The 20876-nt window shown below is 39.0% G+C and overlaps 1 protein-coding gene across 1 annotated transcript in view; it reads right to left on the bottom strand.

Moving 5' to 3' along the window:
• Positions 1-20876, bottom strand: part of FHIT (fragile histidine triad diadenosine triphosphatase) — a 543577-nt gene that overhangs the window by 131210 nt on the left and 391491 nt on the right. The window contains exons 4-5 of the mRNA XM_051788828.1: positions 8895-9040; positions 7983-8012 (exon numbers count right to left, since the gene is read on the bottom strand). Coding sequence (XP_051644788.1) covers positions 7983-8012; positions 8895-9040 — 176 coding nt within the window. The remainder of the gene's footprint in view (positions 1-7982; positions 8013-8894; positions 9041-20876) is intronic.

Here is a 20876-nt window from a genome sequence, read left to right as displayed (position 1 = left end):
CTTTCTAAGAAAGAAAGAAAGTTCTGCATGGGCTAACATGGTGCTGCCAGAACAGACTAAAATGGATTAGATCAGATATCCTTGTATTTCAGATGTGCTTAGACTTTTCAGAGGTTACAGGACAGTGCAACCACTGCTTTTTCCTGTGACAAAGGAACATGGGGCTAGGAGAGGCCTCCATTCCCTTGATATTATATGTAAAAACATGACGTACACTCTTGCCTTGTTGACATTTTTAAGAATTAAACTCATTCAAGCTGTGCAGGCTCTCTTGGGGAGCTGCAGGGACAGCTTTAAGCACACAGCTTTTTTCATTTTCAGAAGGGGAGGTGACCTTAAGCAAAAAAAAATATGGAGCCAACTTAAGATTTTATTACTCCACTGATAAGGCACCCAGGGCTCTAATAAGTGGGTTCCCTTTGTCTGGCTGAAACTGGGTCACTGACATGAGCAAAGCACTGTGATTCTGCCCTTCCCTGAGATTCTGGATGTCACAGCATCCAGCCAGACAGCTAAGGCACCAAAGTTTAACACAGATCAGTCAACTGAAAATGCCTTTGGGCAAGAACACCCAATAAACTCGACCACAAAACCATTTAAATGTGGGTTAATGCCTGCTTATAGAAGGCACACTGGCATGGAGCAGAGAAATCTGTTTTGCACATGACCCTTTGACATCCCTTCTGATCTGTGGTCAGCATAGGAATAATTTTATGTGGAGCTCAGGAGAAGCAGTACCTGGTAGGTTAGAATACAAAGACAAATGTGCAAAATCACACCAAGTCAGAGCACAGGCACAAGATATTTTGTTATAAAGCATTGTATTAATTTTTAGAAAGATTTAGTCAGAAACCTATTAAACTGAAATCTAGCTTTGCAACACTTGCTTAATAAACAATTTTCACTTACTACAACACACAGAACAGCATCAAGTTACACATCTGAATTAAATGGCAATGCTTTTTGCACCTTTTTTGGTGAGTCAGATTCAGTTGAAAGCAACATTTCGTAACAAAAAAACCCCCAACAGCCAAGCATTCCCAGTTAAATGAAGAGGTTTATAAGATATGAGACTGACAAAGAAAAAAAAAGTATTATGGATGAGATGGAGCTTGGTAGAAATTCATACACTCACCACACAAAAATTAATCAGACAGCCTTGACTGTGCTATTAATGATTTTAAATCTCATGCATTGTCTGGGATTTCAAGAGGTTTTACATTTCCAGTACAAAAGGGTATTTGTAGGACCTGTACTCAAGAGTGGCATTTGATTGATTGTACATACTCTGACACAGAGAAAGCTTTAAATGTAAAACATATTGCTGTAACATGGGAACAAAGAAGTGAAAGATACTTTCTAATTAAAACATAGGATTTTTGATCCTAATCTCAGTCATTGTGGGGCAAATGAAGAGCAGCATGTCATGGATTTCTCAACAACCCTTCCTATATTGTTTTCTTTTGGTCACAAAATGTCAGTTCAATAAAACAGAAAGTATTTCCAAAGGAGGTTTTGTTTTCACGAAGAAAAAGTTTTTTGTTGTCAAATACCCTGTTATAACATTTTCAGAGGAAATTTTTTCTAGCTTTCTGCTAGAAATACTTTCTCATTTTGAAATGTAACTCTGTTTACTGAATTAAAAAAAAAAAAAAAAAAGAAAAAAATTGAAGAGCTTTCAACCTCCCAAATAAACCCTTCTGAATGACTGATTTGTTCAAGATTCATCTGTCATGAAAACTGTAAATATCTGAACATATACCAGGGAAAAAAAAAAAAAAAAGAAGTATATTTAAAAATCTTTTGTCAAAGCAGGAGCAGGCTCTCCCAGAGCCGCACAGAAGGGCAGAGCATGGGGAGCCCTGGCAGTGTTTAACCCTTCCCTGCAGGACTCAGTGTCCCAGCAGGAGCAGGGCTCCATGGGCGACTGCTCGCCTTCCACTTGGAGCAGCTGCTGGCACAGCCACCGGCCTCCTGGACTTGTAAGGCTCTGCTGACACATGATGTGGCTGCTGGGGGCTGGGACAGGCACATCCCTGCTCCCATGGACATTCCTAAAAGTGCCCACACCCTTCATGCCACACAGGAGCTGAAGCCTCTGCGGGTGGGCAGCACTGCCCCTTGGGAGAGCTGCCCAGCACTGCTGCTCCAGGGGAAGGTGCCCAGCAAGGAGGGGCTGGATGCTGGATGTGGCCAACAGAGCTGCCTGACTTTCAATATCTGTTCACTGAGGCGATTCAAACGAGCGTTTGAGCCCACTTACTTGCTTATTATAGTTTAATTTAGACAGTGTCAATATCTGTGACTAGCTCTGGGGATATTTTTGGAATTAAACTACCTAAAGAGAATATTCATCTAAGAAATCCATATGGCAGGAAAGAACGGTAGAACTGCTAGTGCGGAATAGTAAAATCTTCCTTTTCATTCCCACGCTTCAACTGAAATCTTTAGAAATTTCATCTGCTTTCCTGATTTATACTTGCCTATTTTTAACCCTATTTTGTTTTGTTTGGTTGTTTTTTTGTTTTATATTCTAGTCCATACAGACTATTCGGTGTTTTTGCAGGAACAGAGAATTATATTACTTTACAAGTCAGGGGTACAGCATGTCAGGAAATTCACTACTGGAAATTCAAAATCATCCAGATTCAAAAGTATCATAATTCACCGCTAAATAGAATCTTTCAAAATTTCAGTTCCCATCCCTTCAGGGAACTTCACAACCTGGTATTTCTAGATCAGACTTCATTATCCAGGTCATCATTTCAATTTATCAGTGCCTCGGGGCCTTTGGTATTCTCAGCTAGGGTGGTGTCATGTCCATCAATCACTAGGCTGCTTCCACATTCCCACTTTCATCTCCTTCAGCCTTAAAAAAAAATCTCCATAACTCTCTGTGAGTGTATACTGGACACAGACACCTCTTACTTTTGTCAACTGTTACCATGTTTAAAGTACAGGAACTGATCTGTACACATTATGGGGGCCTAAAGAACTGTTTTCATTCTAAGTCCTGTATATTATTATTATTTGTATTAGAGGAGTGTTTACAGATTTACCAGTGTTTCTTTGGACTGTAAGCATGGTAAAAAAACCCCAAAAATATGTTTTTCCTGGAAAGCTTATAGTTCAATCAAAACCTAAATGTTACATGTAGTGAACAGAAGTAAGGACCTGACAAAGCAAAGAGAAAATTGGGACTTATTTTGCATCATAGAAAACACAGATCAGGCCAAGGGACTGAACAGAGAATTAAACCAACACGAGGCAGATTTTGAAAAGAGCCCTGAAGGAAAGGGCAATAATTATTATATAGAAAGCACAGAAAACAAAGAGCTAGCAAAAGGCTTTAAGGGACAGGGGAGAAAGTATCTAGATGAGCCTGCTGCTTCTCCATCTCTGTGAGGGGCAGTATAATCCTAGCTTTGAAAATATACATCACTAACCCCAAACCACCCCAAACTAAATATAGTACCAAAATAGAAAAAAAATTATGAGCTCAAAACAGACATAGCAGCCCTGAGACTACTGAATTTGCTGTAGCAATTACCTATCCACAGTATTACATAGTCTCCAACCAAATACTATTAGAGTGGTTCTCAGAGCAATTCAAAGACACTGCTGCACTTCATCAAATCATTTTTGGACATCCCACGAGCTTTCAAGAGAACCATCATTCTCACGAGTATGATTTGTTCATGTTTCACTACAATCTGGTTTTCAAAAATTCCTATTTGAATTTTTAGATTGGTTTAGAGGTAAGAAAAATCTTTGCATTTTTCAAACACCAGCTTTTTTTTGTTCTTTTAAGACAGGAAAAGGAGGTTTCCAGTGCTCCATTAAACAAGGACTCATGCCTGCTGGTCTGCAGGGAAAGCAGGCTGAGGCATCAAAAGTATTGCAGTTAGGGAATTTAGTCCTTCCGATGCAATCAGTCTGCAGTGTGATCTGATTAGATTCCAAAGACTCAAACCTGAAGTCCAGGACTTCGGGTCAAGACATAAATAAACAAAGAGGATGAAAGAGCAGTCTGCAGGGCTTAAACGAACCTTAGGCTCTACAGTTCAGGTTAAGATTTCTAAGGAATGCAAGCCAGGTGGATTGATTTAACACAGCATTAAAAAACATCTGGAAGAGAAAAACATGTACATCAAAAAATAATCATGAGAAAATCTTCTCCACGTAAAATAATTAGCGGAATGTGTGACATATAAAATAATTTTCTGCACATATACCCACACTGCCACCATCAGCCTTGCTTTCTCATTTATTCAGGTGAACCTGTACCTGGCAAACAGGCACTTATGGATAACAGAGGAGGTGCTGAGCTGCTGGAGACTTCAACACTGCTGCAAAATAGAGTATGTGTTCATATGTGTTTGTGCAATGGACACTCGCTGTGCAATATTATCTTGTCTCTACAGACAAATTAGTTGCCTCGTGCTCCTGCCAGCTTGATTTGTTTGGCCTTTACAGAGTACAGGATACATGGAGTTTCTTGTGATTGAATCTCACGTAAAAGGTAAACCTGAGAGTTTATTCTACACTATGCTATACATCCACCAAGGCAGCTGGAGCATTTGCTGACTTGATGTTGAAAAGAAGGCTATAAAATATAGCAGGGAAATCTTGAAACGTCGCTCACTTGACATAGCAGTAAGAGCCCTGCATTAAGATGCAGAGCTGATTTCCCTGATCCATGAAATTGCCTGGATATTTAAGGCATTCTCAAACAGAACCAGCATGAAACTCACCCTCCATTTCTGGCACAAGGACACCGTGGGTTTTGTGTTCTCCAATAAAAACAGAGCTCAAAATTGCAGAGATTAATATTCTTTAAGAGAGGACCTAAATACAATTTCCTTCCTTTCTCAAGAAGCATTCAATGTCTTGAATACTAAAAGATGGGTTTTCTTGCTGACACACTGCTCAGGTGCCACAGATGCTCAGGTTCTTTGTTGTGAGTGGTACAAGAACCTCTTACAATAAAACACAGTGTGGGACCATCTCTGGAGAGGGACATTTTTTTTTTTCCCCTAAATAGGTGGCAGGATTGGAATAGGTACAATATGTGGAGAGCTATGAAGAGATACTATGAAGCAAGATATTGCATTATTTTATGGTCTGAGACTTGGGACATGGTTCAGAATTCCTTACCAAGTGTATATTTCCAGCTGCTAAAGGGTAAGAAAAGACCCAACTATACTTGCAAAGTATTGGTGAGCTGAGGGTCAGGTAGAATTACTTCCAAGGACCCATCCAATGCAAACACACAGACTACAATAATGGGGGAATTTGGAAGGACCATAAACTTCCCTAGAACATTGTCCTGCAGGCTCTGCTACCTTAGATTCAAAGGAGGAACAGAGTACAGCTATAATGAAACTACAGTTGGATTATGAACAGCTTCCCATTAGTTAGCTAGGAAGGTTTTAGCACAAAATGCACCAGTGAAGTATCCTGACACTGCAGTACATGTCACATCATGAGCAGCTTTCACACCAGCACAAGGAAAATGTAACACTGGCAGACAATCTTATCACTGATTTCTATCCAGATCACACTGAAAGGGTAACCTCCTTTCAACCTGTTGCATACGTTGCACATATAATTTTCAGCATCTCCATTGCAAAGAAAGACCTGAGACTCATACTCAGGTTCAAGACTTTTCTTGGACATGGATTACTGTTCCTTCCTGTGGACAAACAAAGTGAATTACCTAAATTTTCAGATAAAATTTCCCAGTTTTTGCCTTCAGTTAGGCTGATAACCCTTCCCATTTTGTAGCGAAGCTTTGCACTGAGCAATTTAACAGCCAGTACTCTCCTGCCTCCTGTAATTCTGTTCCTACTTAGCACATACAGTGGCCTACATCTATACAGGTATACAAAATTTTACAAAATACAAATGGAAAGGACTCCTGAAGCCATCTGGTATGTGACCCCCTTCAAAGCAAATTCAGCTACACCTAATTAGCTCCTAAGATACGCTTGCCTACCCTACTTAAACAGATTACACAGACTCCCTTGGATATTTATTGTGATGTTTTGCTAGTCTTACTATTAGAATGTTTTTCTAATGTTTAGTCTGTTCCAGAAATTTTAATTAAAAGCTCCCTCAGAGGAAGACTGGATTACAGTGCATTCTGATATATGAAAAACAAACATCCAAAGAAATCCACTGACAGAAACACATGACACGTTGAATTTAAGGTTCATAAATTATTTGTGGGTCACATAGGTGTTTTTTCAAACTTTCTAATTCAGAGTAGTTTGAATGAAACCAGCCATTTCTGTATCCACCACACTGTTCACTTAAAAGAAGATCTTGATCATAGTAATTTCTTCCCTGATTGAAGTTTTAAAAGCTCTAAGTTCTCTGAAGAAAATAGTTGTTGGCATTTTTGGATGATAAACATCCCAAAGTGAAGATGATAAATTACAGTGTTACCCAATGGTGCAGAAAAGTAGAGAAATGCAAACTGATAACCTCTGATTTATGAATACACACTCATTATTACAAAGTCTGGGGGTTCACAGTTTAAAATCAGTGCTTTCATCTCAGTGCTTATTAAAAGTGTGAGAAGGAAGCATGAAGGGTGGCTGCCATTATGTAACAGATTAACACTTAATGCTCCTTGTTTCCAGTAGGAATATAAAACAATACAGGACATCCTGCCTTTTTAAGGTCTACATAAGCTTTTGTTACTGTTCACAATCACAGAGGATGGGAATTTTTACATCTGGCTTTGCTCATTCATATTAGAAATTTTTCTCACATATTAATATAATCATTCCTATAAACCTTTTCCTTACAGAGAAAAAACATTTGTCCAAGATATTAAAAGAAATCTTGTCATTTGCTTCTTAAAACATGTTGTTGATAGTGACAGAATTTACTTTGAAAGTATTTAAACTTATTATTTCACCTATCAACAGACATTCCCAGTGAAACCCACTCCCATGCACTCCACATCATGAGCCAAGTAATCTTTTTTGTCACAGTACTGAAGTAAATTATATTACATTCCTTCATCACTTCCCAAAGTTTGGGGATTTTCTCATTTTCCTTCTCTCTCCCTGTAACCTCTCTGTTAAATATTCAAAGCAGGCAACAAAAAACAGTAGGAAAAATAAGGTCAATACGGCAAATTGGAAAAAAGTAAAATGTTGCTATACACCATCGTTTGGTTGTTACAGTTCTCTTAATCAACCCAAACAGCTTCTCTGAGACAACTAATTTGATTTTACGAAGTGCTAACCCGTAGCCATATTTCCTTTGATTCCAAACGTGAAAAATAGCCTTTATCTAATGTTCAGGCACATCATCTAACTACACATGCATTTGCATTACGAGGCAGTGAAACATGGCTGGAGAGCCATCTTGGATGTTATCTGTGTTATTACTCAAGTGGAGACTATAATCATAAATCCTCCTCTTCCCCTCCAACCCCCGCCTTTTCTTTAGAAGTACACTTAAAATCTGGTTTTAAGCTTCACTGGTTCCATTACATTTGAACTTCAGTAACAAGAATGTGGTATGAATGTGTTGAGAGAAAGGATAGACAAAAGGTATATTTTTCATAATGTGGTTCAGTTTAACTGTTCCTATAATTAGCTACAACTCATTAGGCAATAAACAGAAAAACAAAGAGATTATGAATGGAAGGGCAATATTTTCTCCATAAAACAAACAAAAAAACTAAAACAGATGCCTGGTTCATGAGGCTTTCCTTGCATAAATACACAGAGCACCTTAGAAAAGATATTTTCTTGATTGAATATTTTTGTCTAGGAAGAAAACCTGTAAACATTATCTTGAGCAATTTCCGTGAAAAGTATTTATTGCTATTGTACATTTGAGATTTTTTGATCTCAAGGATAAAATAACAATACAGCAATGGTCTGTAGATGACCAGCTTTGATCTTTAATTAGTTCTTATAATTGTTTCTTAATTTGTATTCTGCATAATAAGCACTCACCTTCACCGTTTGTCCGGCTTCGGGGCCATCCTGTAAGCAAAGGAAGAAGTCTCAGGTTAGAGGATCTAACAAGGATCACACAGGAATTCAGAAATCTTACTCAATAATCATTTACATGCAATTACACTGTATGTTAATTTAGCATATTTTTCCTGAGGACCATTCAACACAAAGTTTTTGGACATGGCTCCTTTTCATATCGGGCCATGACAAAGGGAGCAACTCTGTCTTAGATGACAGAAACAGCAGTTTTTCATTCTTTTAGATCATATTTTTCAATAGCTAGCAAGAGATTTCTGATCCTTGTGAACATAAAACACACATGAAAGTGAGAATTTAATCCCAGTATGCTTGCTTAAATTTTGATTCTAATGAATGGGCTTAGTCTTCTGGTTTGCTTTAAACAGAACTCATTTTTGGTATAAAAACACCCAGCAGAAATAACTGAAAGGTCAGAAACATATTTACATGGCTACATCACTCTTCCTGTATATAAATAGCTGTGAGGAGGAATCACTATTTCCATCTTAAGCACTGGGTTACGTGCAGAACAAGGAGATGTGGCTGCCTTCTCTAGGTCAGTCCTGAAAATGCTCCTTTCAAGGAAGAGTGTTTGCTGAAATATTCACAAACAAGCACTGTGTTTGGGAGTGTTTCCAGGCTTATTCCAAAGTTTTGCAGTTATTAATTAACCCCACTTTCCCAGTGGCTTGCCTTTTAGGTTTTTTCAGTGGCAAATCTGGAAGACTGCAATGCAGTCATTTGGTTTCTTTTTTTTTTATTACTATGATCTTGCATTTATTGCCCCTTGAAGTTCCAATGTCCTTTTCTCATTGGACCAGAGAAGAAGGTTGAAAGCTTGATAAAAACAAACCATTAAACCTTTTTTTTTTAGCTGACTGGCTCACAAACCTGGACTGAGATGGTGAGCGAGGTGCCGCAGAAGTGTTTCTCCACCACATTCCCAACCCTCTGCGCCGTACGAAATAAATCAGCCACTTCCTCGGGACACAGGTCACGGAAACGCTCCACCGGCCGCAGGGGACAAACGAGGACATCTGAAGGTGGCAGTGTCAAGGCACAAACACAAGGTCCACAAGGAGTGTCTCAACCCCCAGCTCGTAACCTGGTTCTGATCACCTCCAAAGTGACTAAACTCTTCCTCTCTGACGATACAGCAAGAGCATCTAGAACATAGAGCTAAATACGGAGAATCTTAGGATGCTTTGTTCAGATCTTGTTTCCTCAAATTCCTTAGATATGGCCAAAATGACTACACTAAGGTCCATGTGCTACTACTGAGACATCTAAAGGAAAGGAGTTTTCACACACTCAAATTTACCATCTCAGTGGAGAAATGCTCGTGTTAGCAGCTCTGAAAGTCAGAGACATTTTCCTTTGTGATTCAAAATAGTGGAAAACCAAAAGAATTTAAGACAGGTTTGGGAGTGTGGTCCGAGACAGCAGTTTTACAATACTTTTCCACATATGTGATATGTATTTTTTAAAATCTTGATCTTACAACTCTTATTTTTGGTACCTAAATGTGAAAAGCTGACAGTGTGCTGATTATAGTAGATTGCTTCTTTGTACATGACATTAATTACGATTCACAAGGAATGCTCAACTGTTATAAATATTATTTTTTTTTTAAATAAGATAATTAAGACTGTTTCCTTTTAAGCACAGTGTTCACAACCTTGTAAACATACTCTGATTTAATTCTACCTTGGTGACTGTGCTTCGTGAGTCAGTGAAATGAAGTTATAAAGTAAATAATGGAAGTACACAGATGCTGTTCACAGTCATCGGATCTGCTGTGTTCACAGTAATTAATAATTGCTATGATTCCTTGCTTGAAAGTCAATTTTGTAACATTATTAATATGGTCCAGAATTATTAGCAGAGCCTCAGTTGTGTAAATCCAACAAGCAAGAACTTGGGACTTGATTCTCATTTCACTTCCCTGCAGACAGGATTCTTTGCTGACTTACAGAATAGTATTTGCAGAATAAAGACCTTAAGATAACCTTTAACATCACTTGAACTTTCATGACCAAAGGCTATGAAAATTATTTTTTTCAGTATTAAAATGAGTGTTCAAAGGACTATTTGAAGAAAATTAAGTTCCATGCCATTGTATTACAGCCATCTTTATTTTTACTGCCTCTTGAAGCCTGCAGGTATTCAGGAATATTCTCTATAATCCAGGAAAGATAACTAGGAGTTGCTCTGCAGTTAACAGGTTCACACAAACGTTACATCAACCTGATTTTCAAGAACCACATGAGACATTTGAAACAAGGAAAGATTAATACATGTGAAAGATTAATTATTTCCATAAGCACAGAGACAACATGTTTGCATTCACCAAGTTTACTGTAGGAATCACACTTATATTTCTGATGGGGAGAAAACCAGACATTTTTTGAAGTAAAGAAGTAGTGGCAGGTTTTGATCATTTTTCAGAGTCCAGATGAGGACAGACAAGTCTGTAATGGATATTTGTGAAAGTGGGAGCAGAATTTTCAAGCGAGCTCCACCTCTAGCAGCTCCCAGCAGAACAGGAGAAGACTGGTCCCAGCTGTGGGTGTTAATCTGATCTGAAAATCTGTTTCTTGGTTTTTCTAGTGCAGCATCAGCTATGCCACCACTATTCTCCTTTTCTCTTTTTAGAATTTACCATATTAACATTTAATAAAGGAGATGTATATATTTAGAAAGCAGGTACTTGGAAGCAAAACAATCCTGGAAGGGGACAAAAAGCCTGGTTTTGTGGGGTTTTGGTTCTGAGATGCTGTGCCTCTTGGTAAGCTACTGGGCACAGTAAACCCCTTGTAGTTCATTTGTGCCTTCCCAGCACACTGTACAAAGCACCTCCATAAAGGATGCCATTGGCTGAGCTCGGGGCCCAAGGGAAGAGCTGGAAAGTTGCTTGGCAGACCTGATTTCCATACCAAGCATGAAGGAATAGGAAAACTAATTAATTTTACTCATAAAAAGGAAATCCATGTCAACACTAAAACAGGAAAAAGGACATTCGTTTAATCTGAGTTCATTTTTCAAAGGAAAGAAGGGAAGCTTGTACCCTTAGGGCATCTGATACTTAAGTAGATAATTATCCTTCTTCTGCAGCACTGCTTTATTATCATGGCTCAATGAACCATTTATAAATGAAGAATTTCCCCTCACTTACCTCTAGCAAAACTGCTGCTTACATTAAGACAAGTTTCCTTTTCTCCTTTAGAATTTTCCCCAGAAGTTTCTCACCCTCTCAGACTCGTACACACCTCAGCAGCAATTGTTTGTTCTCTACCTAGCTCAGGGTCACAAACACAATTTTTGCATTAATCATGGTTTCTTCAACCTGATATTAGCCCTGTACTACTTGCCACTGCAGAGGGTTGTGAAAAACACGAGCTAAACACTGCTTGTGAGAGCTTTTGTTTCCATAGCACATTGCAGAGGGAGAGGGCTGGTTGTGACCAACACAGGACATCTGTTTTCTTTTCTTGATTTTGCCACTAATCTGCACTGTCACTTCGGCAAGTTGCCTCTGTATCTCTCCCTCTCCCCTTCCACACTTTATCTGTCTCATCTGCTTAGACAGCATTTGCCAGTTGGTGCAGTGGATGTTTCCTTATTAAGCGGGAGCCTCTCTGCCCACACGGGGCCTCAAAGCTCTCCTGCAGCACCTAATGATGCACCCATAAAACATGTCGTTCTGCAAAAAGGATTTGCACTTCCTCCTTACATTACCAAAACTCATTTACAACTCAAACTAGGTTTTAACTATATTTCTGTCTTGGAACGTGATAAATAATTCAAAGGCACAATCACACACTAGAGCATCTTTACTGAACTTTCCATCATTTCAAAATAATTCTACAAAGAATAATGATCGAAATTCTGAATCAGAGCTAAATTAACATGAGAATGTAATTAGGACAACATTCAAGCTATATTTAACTATGAATATATTAAAAGGCAAATGTTAGAATGAATTCATGGATTTGAGGTCATTAAGAAAACAACCATCCCCTGCAACTTTAAATCATAGTTTTTAACTACAATTTTTGACATTAGGATAGTTTTTAACTTTATATCCTGGTCAGATTTTAAGCTGTATAACTGTTCTATTCACCTCAAAATTCTTCCTAAGTTTAAAATTACATAAATTGTTCATTGCTTTCTGCAATTACCCACTGCAAAAACACTGCTAGGAACTCCTGATGCCTGTGTATTAAAGCTGCAAGTGAAAGAGAGTTTGTACTTATGTCTGTGTGCAATTACTCCTTAGACAGAAGCATCTACTGCCATCTGAGATGCCTCAGGGCATCCAGCTGCCACTCCAGAAGGGCAGGATCTCCCATATGCCCTATGTCATAACTGTCATTCAGGTGGGAAACCTGAATCATCTTGGGGTATCTGAAACTGCAGTAGGTGCCTATGTTTGGACAACAGCCCCCACTTTAACAGAGTGGCTCAGCAGGACAAGGGGCTGATACCCAGCAGATGAGCTGCATGATTGAAGACAGCATTCTCCCTTCAGAAAGCTAGAACTTAATGTTTCCTTTCTCTAAACACTATAATTAATAATTTCGTGATTTCTTCATTCATTCTGAACTGCTACTGACTAATGAAGTTTCTATTTTTAAGCTTTGATGTGCACAGCTGTTATTTCCTTCAAATTCTCTGAGTCAGTCCACATCATTAGAGTATATGCAATTTAATATGTCAACTTCTCCATTTTAAGGAGTGAAAAACCTTTACACCTTATTCTAATCCATAACAATACATTTCTCTCTCTAAATCTTGCAGACGTCTCTCAATAGCTTTACTTTTCTTCTTAATACCCAAATATGCACACACAAATCAATATGCAAACCCTCACACACACTAAAAGCTCCATTAAAGATTCATTAAACAACTAGGAATGTCAGTGTTTTTCAAAGAATACCAGTAGATAGTAGCTTAAAACTCCAGGTATTTTAGTGGAAGTGTATAACCATAAAGTAGCTGCAAAGCAAGAGTGGATCAGACCCGCTGCCCTCAGACTGAGCTAAAACCTAAGGATGACCAATGTTTTCAACCAAATCTCTTGTCCTTTTATATATTGGGCACAGCAGACCACTCCCTGCACAACCCTGGGCAGGCGTTTGATGCACCAAAGACCATGAACCTCCTCAATAATTCAAATTAACAGCCTGTTGGTCTGTTAAGATTGTGACTTGTTTGGAAAAGCTCAGACTGGTGGCCAAGCACACACGGTTCAACAGTTTCTGAACACCAGCAGCACAAGGATGCTTGAACATGTGTGCCAGCTCTCAGCTCTCAGCCCTCAACAGCCAAGTCTGCACACATTTCTGTAAATCCCTCTTGCTCTTCCACTGACCTTTCAGACCATAATAACCAGGGCCCTCTGAGACTGGCACTGAGAGATGTTACTGCAATGTGGTTCTGCAACGGGCCCCTGGAACTGTCAAAGCCACGCTCAGCAGTGCCGAGCACAAGTACAAATTCCCCATGGACATGTAAGTGCTGCAGGACGTGCTCACGCTGGAGGTGATGGGTCACGACTGGAAAGTGAGCATTTGGTAACTGCACCGTGACTTTGAGTTGGTCGGACAGGGAGGACTCAGTTTCTACAAGAAAAGCAAAACACGTGGCCAACACCTGCATAATGACCACTTGAAATGAAATTTTCCTTCCACTAATACACATAGAGGGGAGCCTGAAATTCAAAGGCACAGCTGTAATTTTTATTTGCTTTATACGAATTTTGACTTTGAAGCTTAAATTATTGTAATTCTGCATTTAAGGTCTAAGCCAGGCTCTGTGTTCCCTTCAATGGGATTCTGATCAACCTCACGAAGTGCCCATTATAAATTTTCACACACAACTATCAAGGTACACACATTCTGCAGTTCTAAAATGTTAGAAAAATGGCCTTTGGGGGATCAAAAAAAAAAAGAAACCCCAAAGAGGTTAAAATTCCTTTTATGTGACAAGCTTTAGAACTAAACACAGCTTTTTCCTGGTTAAGTCCATTAATTTGCTATATAGAAACATACTTTCAGTTTTGACTCTTGTTTTATTCCTGAATTTGAACTTCAAACAGAACAATTCAAAGCTTTATAAAGGAAAAAATTAAAGGCTCTCCAGGTACTGACATTCTAACAATAGGAATAAAGTTCTTTTTTTTTCTTTGTCTTCTTGAGGAACCACTTAAAAACATTAAAATTGACAGGTTTTCTTAATATGTGAGGCTTTAAAAGAACAAAATACAAGGGGGAAAAGGCAGAATATCTAAAAGTGAAAGGGTAATTGCTTCTGTATGAAGCTGTTGGGTTTCACCAATATTAGCTTTCTGCACCGTTTGTTACAAAATTTCTTAACTCAGGTAAAATTATTTATTTTCAATGTGTAACGTGGTCAGGAATCCATAGCTCACATGGGAATGGAAGTACTGGTCCTGTTCCTTCTCTCTCACAACAGCACAAGAGTCAAAATCTCAAGAAAATAAATAATTAAAAGCACAGTTCAAAGATGAAAAGTAGTAGTTAATAACATTTCCAAAACTTTAATAACTCTTAAAATATCTATTTTGGGCATTCGAGTATTTTACATAAAAAGTATTTTAGTTAAAAATTTTCCTTAATAATTTAAGTTGGGGAAACACATCAAAACTGACTTTTTCATTAATGTTTTGGTTTTGACTAATTGGTTTTCCTTAAAAAAGTGTCCCAAACTGTGATACCTATGAGACAACATTGCTTCATGTATTTCATAAGCTTAGGTGAATGACTTAAAGCACGGTAGTCTCTGCTCTCCCTTCCACTGAAAACACCCCATCACTTAGAGAGCAACACTCAACAACAATTCTGACCTTGGAGGTCAGGGCTTTGCTCATTTGAGGATTAATACAGATTAGATGCTGCCCCCATGGCTGGGTAACAGCAGGGAGCATGTGAGGGACACGTAGGGATGGTGTCCCCTGCTGGCCTCCTGCTCAGGGGCCAGTCCAGCCCTCACCGAGGAGGGAACACAGCACCTTGGGGCCAGAAGAACCAGCTGCAGAACACTGCAGTAAGTGATTATTTCTATGTTATGTGTCTGTATGAGAGACCCCTCTGCACATCCATAAGCTGATGGGAATGCAGCAATAATGTGCTGTGGGGTGAGGGATTATTCTTTTCTTCCACTCTGTTTTACATGAATTTGCATCAAGTGCCCCAAGCAGAGAGAATCAGTCAGACAAAGCTTCAGGTATTAAAACTCACCACAATGTCCCTAGATTCTCACTGAGGAGTGTAGGCAGGGGTATTAAATTCATCATTGCATCTAAGCAGAAGTTTTCTTTGTTTAAAAGCTCTAATTGCTAACAGAAAGAAATCCCAGAGCTCTGCAAAAAACCACAGGAGAATGCATGACTAATAAAATTAATATAACTGAAAAACAACTGCCAGTCATTTATCTTTTTTCTGCCCTTGAACAATTCTTCACATTTTGAAGGCTATGGGAGCAATTTCTCTATGTGAGGAAAACAATAATGGTTCCACAGACACTGTCTATAGGAGGAGTTAAGAAGTGAGCGAACACGTACACACACAGAGCATCAAAAAGCCCTTAAAAATTAATCAAATACATATTCTGCTTCATTACAACAACAATATATCAAGGCATCTATTCAGTTCCCAGTAAACCCACAGAATCAGGACGTCCATAAAACTGTAGCAAAGCAAAAACTGACGTTTCCCCAGGCCCAGAATATGCCCTATTGAAGAAGACGGAGTGACTGACTTTTGGAAGGAAATCTGCAGAGGTTATTTGGATTAAAAGTGAGCATCTCATAATAGGAAAAGGTGGAGGAGAACTCTTTATAGGGTTTTACTAGAACTGCATTGAAATATATTTTAGAAGGTTGCTTCGGAACAATACAGAAAATAGTATATCATAGAACTTGCAAGTTTGGGAAATAGCATAGCTGTGAACAATAAAGATGATTAAGAACCAATGCAAATGCAATAAAGTTACAATAAAAACTTAAAAATTGCTTCAGACTATTAAACACACACACCCCAGTTTTTTTTATATTGCTCTGCCACATCTCACCATTAATAAAAAAAGCCATTAAGATACGACAAATTATCTAAATAACTTGATCTTGATAAGGTAGCTCAGTACATGTTTACACTAATAGAGATGATCAGATTTACGCAATAAAACAGAGAATTAGTGGTTCCACTAGAGCCAAGAGCAATCACTGCATATCTTTGACATGGATCTCTCCACACTATGATAAGTGCACTCTTTGAAGACCACATTGCAGCTTTATACAGTGGGGTTTTTTATTCTACCTGATCCTCTTACTCCACTGGAACTACTTAAAATAATTTTTAGCGTCAATGAAATATGCAGTAGTTCCAAGAAATGAACAATAAATACTATTTTACTTTTAAAAAAGTCAATACATCTAATTTAAGTACTGATGTGGCTCATAGACTGAATCATGCAAGATAGCAGACTGAAGTACAAAGTACTGCTACACAAAGTACAGTGACTCCACAAGACAGAGGGCCACAGCAGGGAAATACGACATTCAGAACTGTTCACTTCTCATTTAAACAGGTCTTTCATATATTTGATATTCCCTCTAAATGCCTTTAGGGTATGTCAAGTAGGTCAACTAAAAGCTCAGTTCCTCATAGCAAGAGGTGTTTTACTGTAGGATACGTCCTTTTCTGCAGCTCCTGGCCTCAGGGGCAGCCTTGGGCAACAGCAGGTGCCTAAGTGGAACCACAGTGAGAACAGCTGAGGGAGCGTTTGTGGCTCAGAAACACCCTCTGATCCAAGTCTCATTTGGTGGAAATTTACTGCAGATCTAAACTTACATTTGTACCAGGAATCATGATCACATTCTTAGAATCACATTAACCTGTTGATCTTGGAAGGTCCAAAAGCCATAACCAGTGACCGAATTGGAACTGCAGAAGTCCCGATACGGAAGGACTTTATTTACAACTGCTGTGATGCTCTGAGAAGATCCTGTTGTGCAACCCATTTCAGCTAAGAACTACATCTTTATTGATCCAGATGATATATCCTAATATATTTTTAAACATATGAAGAAACTTCATGAAGCTATCAATGCACCTATCCCAATTATAAATGTACAAGAGCACTGAAATAAACAGCCGTGGCTGGAGCTGAGAGCAGAAACCAAACATCACCTGTGGTGCAACAGTCAAAGAGCAGGGATTTGGCCTAAACATTGGAGTGATGGCATTTTTCTCAGAAACTAATATATTCATGCAAAGATGCTCAGCAGCTACAAGTCTTGTCCAATGACCTGCACCACCAGAAAACTGCACTGAATTCAATTTATTACAATAACGCTGCTGGAACTGCAACATGTCATTGCAACAGCTCATTTCAAACAGAGAAAGAAAGCTCATGATCCTGCCTCTCCACCCGAGAATAAGAAACAACTTGTGAGAAAATGCTTCAGCATTGGGGCTTAATTAAGTCTGCAGCCCCATCATACTCAAAACTAATGTGATCATTATGAAATTATATTCTAGTTCATGACTCAGGAGTTATAATGAGGGAATAATTAATTACTAAATATTAGTCATGACAAATTTACTTTCTTGAAATTTATTGGATGCCATATTCCAGGCAATAAGTTTTATTGGAAACAAGAGTTACCTTGGTAGAAAGATACCATAGAATGTGCTGGGAATTAAGGTTCTGTACAAACCATAAGCATTATTGACTGTCCTACTTGAAAGTACAACCTTTTTTTTCTTCTCTGGGTGAGTCATGGCAATAAAATAAACAGATTAATATTTGGTGAATCTCCATGGGATTCCTTTTGCCTAATTTTGAAGGTAAATTCATTTGACCAAAAGAGTTAACCACTGGATTTGAACTGTGAAAAGCCAGATCTTTATGGCAGTGTTGAAGTACCTTGCTGCTTAGGGAAGTTTCACTTCATCCTCTTCTGTTTTCTCCAGAATTAAGTTATCTCAAGGAAGGTTTTGTTGAACCTGCTGCTGGAGTAGCTGTTAACAGATCCACTTTCTCCAACTACCTATCAATGGCAGATGATCAAGAGCTTTACATATATTCTTTCTAACCCTGCCTTAAGTCTATGCTGAGGAGCAGAGAGAAAGACAAGCTTGCAGTAGCACGTGGCAGACCAAATGTGCCTTCATTTCATAACCAGTGAAGCATCAGCTGGAGGAATGCAGTACAAGATCAATTATCAGAATACCACAGGGGACAATGAATATGTTTGGATAATCAAGGTTTCAGGTAATTAAGGTAATTTTGAATGTAATTTATAGATAATGAGGAACATGAATAACAGGGAGTTTTGGAAAACTGCATTTGGATAATTCAGACTGTCTTACACTAAGTGTATTCCTCAAAGAATATTGTAACATAGGCTGGGGTTTTCAAAGTTTTTAAATGGACTAAACCATCTGACTCCCATTAATTCCTCGGAATTGGTTTTCTACCTGGTTCTGTTGGGGCATTCAGAAAACTGCCCCAATTAAAGTCAATTAATAACAATTAAAAAACAAAGCTGTGTTTGCCTTGAACTGGAAGCACTCATGGCATATTTTGCATACTTAGTTACAGAAATTGCTTCTAAAGCAACAGGATAGGTTATGCTGTTCCAGGGAACTATTCCATGAGGGTAGAATCAGCCTAAATTACAAAGGAGAGAAAGAAACTGTCTTGGAAATAAAAATGCATTCTACATCCCTTGCAGGAATGGCTTAGCCTTCCATGAGAACATCACTACCTTTAGGAACAGTCTGAACAAGAGAATCTTCTGTCTTCCTTATGAAAGAGCCATTCAGCACACTTGCATGACTGAGAGGCAAATCACAGTATATTTGCCCTGCAAGATCACATCTTTGATGCTGCACCTAAAAATAAATTTCCCAGTGTATTTCCATCAGTTCTTTTGAATGCTTAAAATCACTAAGTCTATGATGATGGATGTGATTCTCTACTGCACTGGCTGACACACTGTAGAAGTGGGTGTAGTAGAGAGATGCCTTTGAAAGTAAGAGAGTTTGTTCCTGGTTTTGGAAATGTTATTATTTCTTTGCTGGTTAGCAGGACTACTGAAAACAGCACTGTTGACATCCCATGGAGTTCTGCAGTATTCACCAGTGAAACCCAGGGGTACCCCCATACCCTCTGTGCATTCAGGAGAGAGGTGGTGACCTTAAAAACCTTAATAGTTGGATGACATGGACACTGAAAGGGTAAACAAGGGAAATGTAAGTGAGGGCTTATAGAGGTACTTCAAAACCAAAAGGAATATAGCAATAGCCTCTTCTGCAGTTTACATATCTGGGGATTAAAACAACTGGTGCAGCAAAGTAGGGAATCAGCCTTCACTCAGCTGCAGGAGAGAGAAAGGTGGGGTGGAAATACCGAAGGCCCTGCATAGCATTTAAGCAGGGACTCAGAGGCAGTCCAACATGAAAAGAAATTATTCTAAGCTGCTATTCTTTAGCTACTTAACTTTGACAACTTATTTCATACCTGCTTTAACACAAAAAACTTGATGCCAACGAGAAGGTTCACAGACAGGGTGTGTGTGAGGACAAAATGCTCCCAAAGGTGCATTTTTCCTCACCTGCCAGGGGAGTCAGTTTTGGATAAGTCATACTTAAGGGCTGAGAAAATGTAAAACAGATATAGAGTACATCTTCAACATTAAAGTATCCATACCTGGCACTCCTTTTAATACAAAATAAAACTCCAGCAGAGATGGTAAAACATAGCTTACAAAGCACCCAAGACAATGAAGGCTATAAAGGAGGAGGGAATTGGAAAGTAGGTCTCCTGCCTGTTTTTCACTTGCATAATAGGCTCTCTTGGATAAGGACAACAGGGCCCTGTGTCATGATTGCCTCTGTAGATGCTGTTCTAATACCATTATTGTCATTAATGCTCATTGTTCCCAGCTCTGTTGAATCGCAAGGCGTTTCAGCATGCACGGTACATAAATTCATACTCCCATCCAGGGCTCCTGCAATATTCAAGAACATGGGAATGAAGAAGACAAACTAGCAGCTTAACTCTGAATAACCTTATTTTGTGTGAGTGTCATCTGAAACCATTACTTTAATGTGATTATCTGTTTTTATTATTTCCTTTCTGTGGACTTGGAATAAAGACACAACTGAGACTCTCTTAGACACGGTCATTGGCATCATTACAGTCTTTCTACTGTCAGCAGCAGAGATCTGATCTGTAAATCAAGTTACACTGTAAGGGCTACTGAAGAGCAAGCACTCTTTATCATCCTATTACATACCCAAGCTACTGCTTCCTCTGGCTCACTGAGAAAAACAGACTGTTTTAGTTCCTTTACATAACCAGAGGAGTTCTTAATGCACAGATTATTGACTTAGTGGAGTTTTATCATGTCCCAGTGTACCAGGGGATTTTTAATCCAGGAGTTCTTTACATGATCTATTTTCATGGCTCTTTTCATTGTCACAGTCTGTCATTATAATGATTTGCAAATCCAGAACCAGTGTATCCTTAGCTGCTTAACAGGTGCTCAAGGAGCAGAGGGGGAGAAGGCATCCCCCCACCTCTCATTTGCCCTCTCACACTCCATACCCCATCACACACAGAACAACAAAATCCCTGCAGGGCTGAGCACAGCAGGGAGTTGTGTTGGCTTTCTGCCCACAGGAGCATTTCCACATCAGCCCATCACCTTCATGAAATCAGCTGGATGGAGATCCCCCTTTGCCAGTCTCCACAGTGGTCAGCCTTTGTGAGAGGCGCAGAACATGCACACATTCTTGAGGAGCCAAGTTTAAGAATGGTCTGCTGCACAACATCAGTTGC

Source organism: Manacus candei, unplaced genomic scaffold (assembly GCF_025592945.1).
Source record: "Manacus candei isolate 608988 ecotype Guabito, Panama unplaced genomic scaffold, ASM2559294v1 h1tg000025l, whole genome shotgun sequence".
In the NCBI taxonomy this organism is placed as follows: Eukaryota; Metazoa; Chordata; class Aves; order Passeriformes; family Pipridae; genus Manacus; species Manacus candei.
Note: the sequence above shows the minus strand (reverse complement) of the source record. Positions and strands in the feature narration are given on the sequence as shown.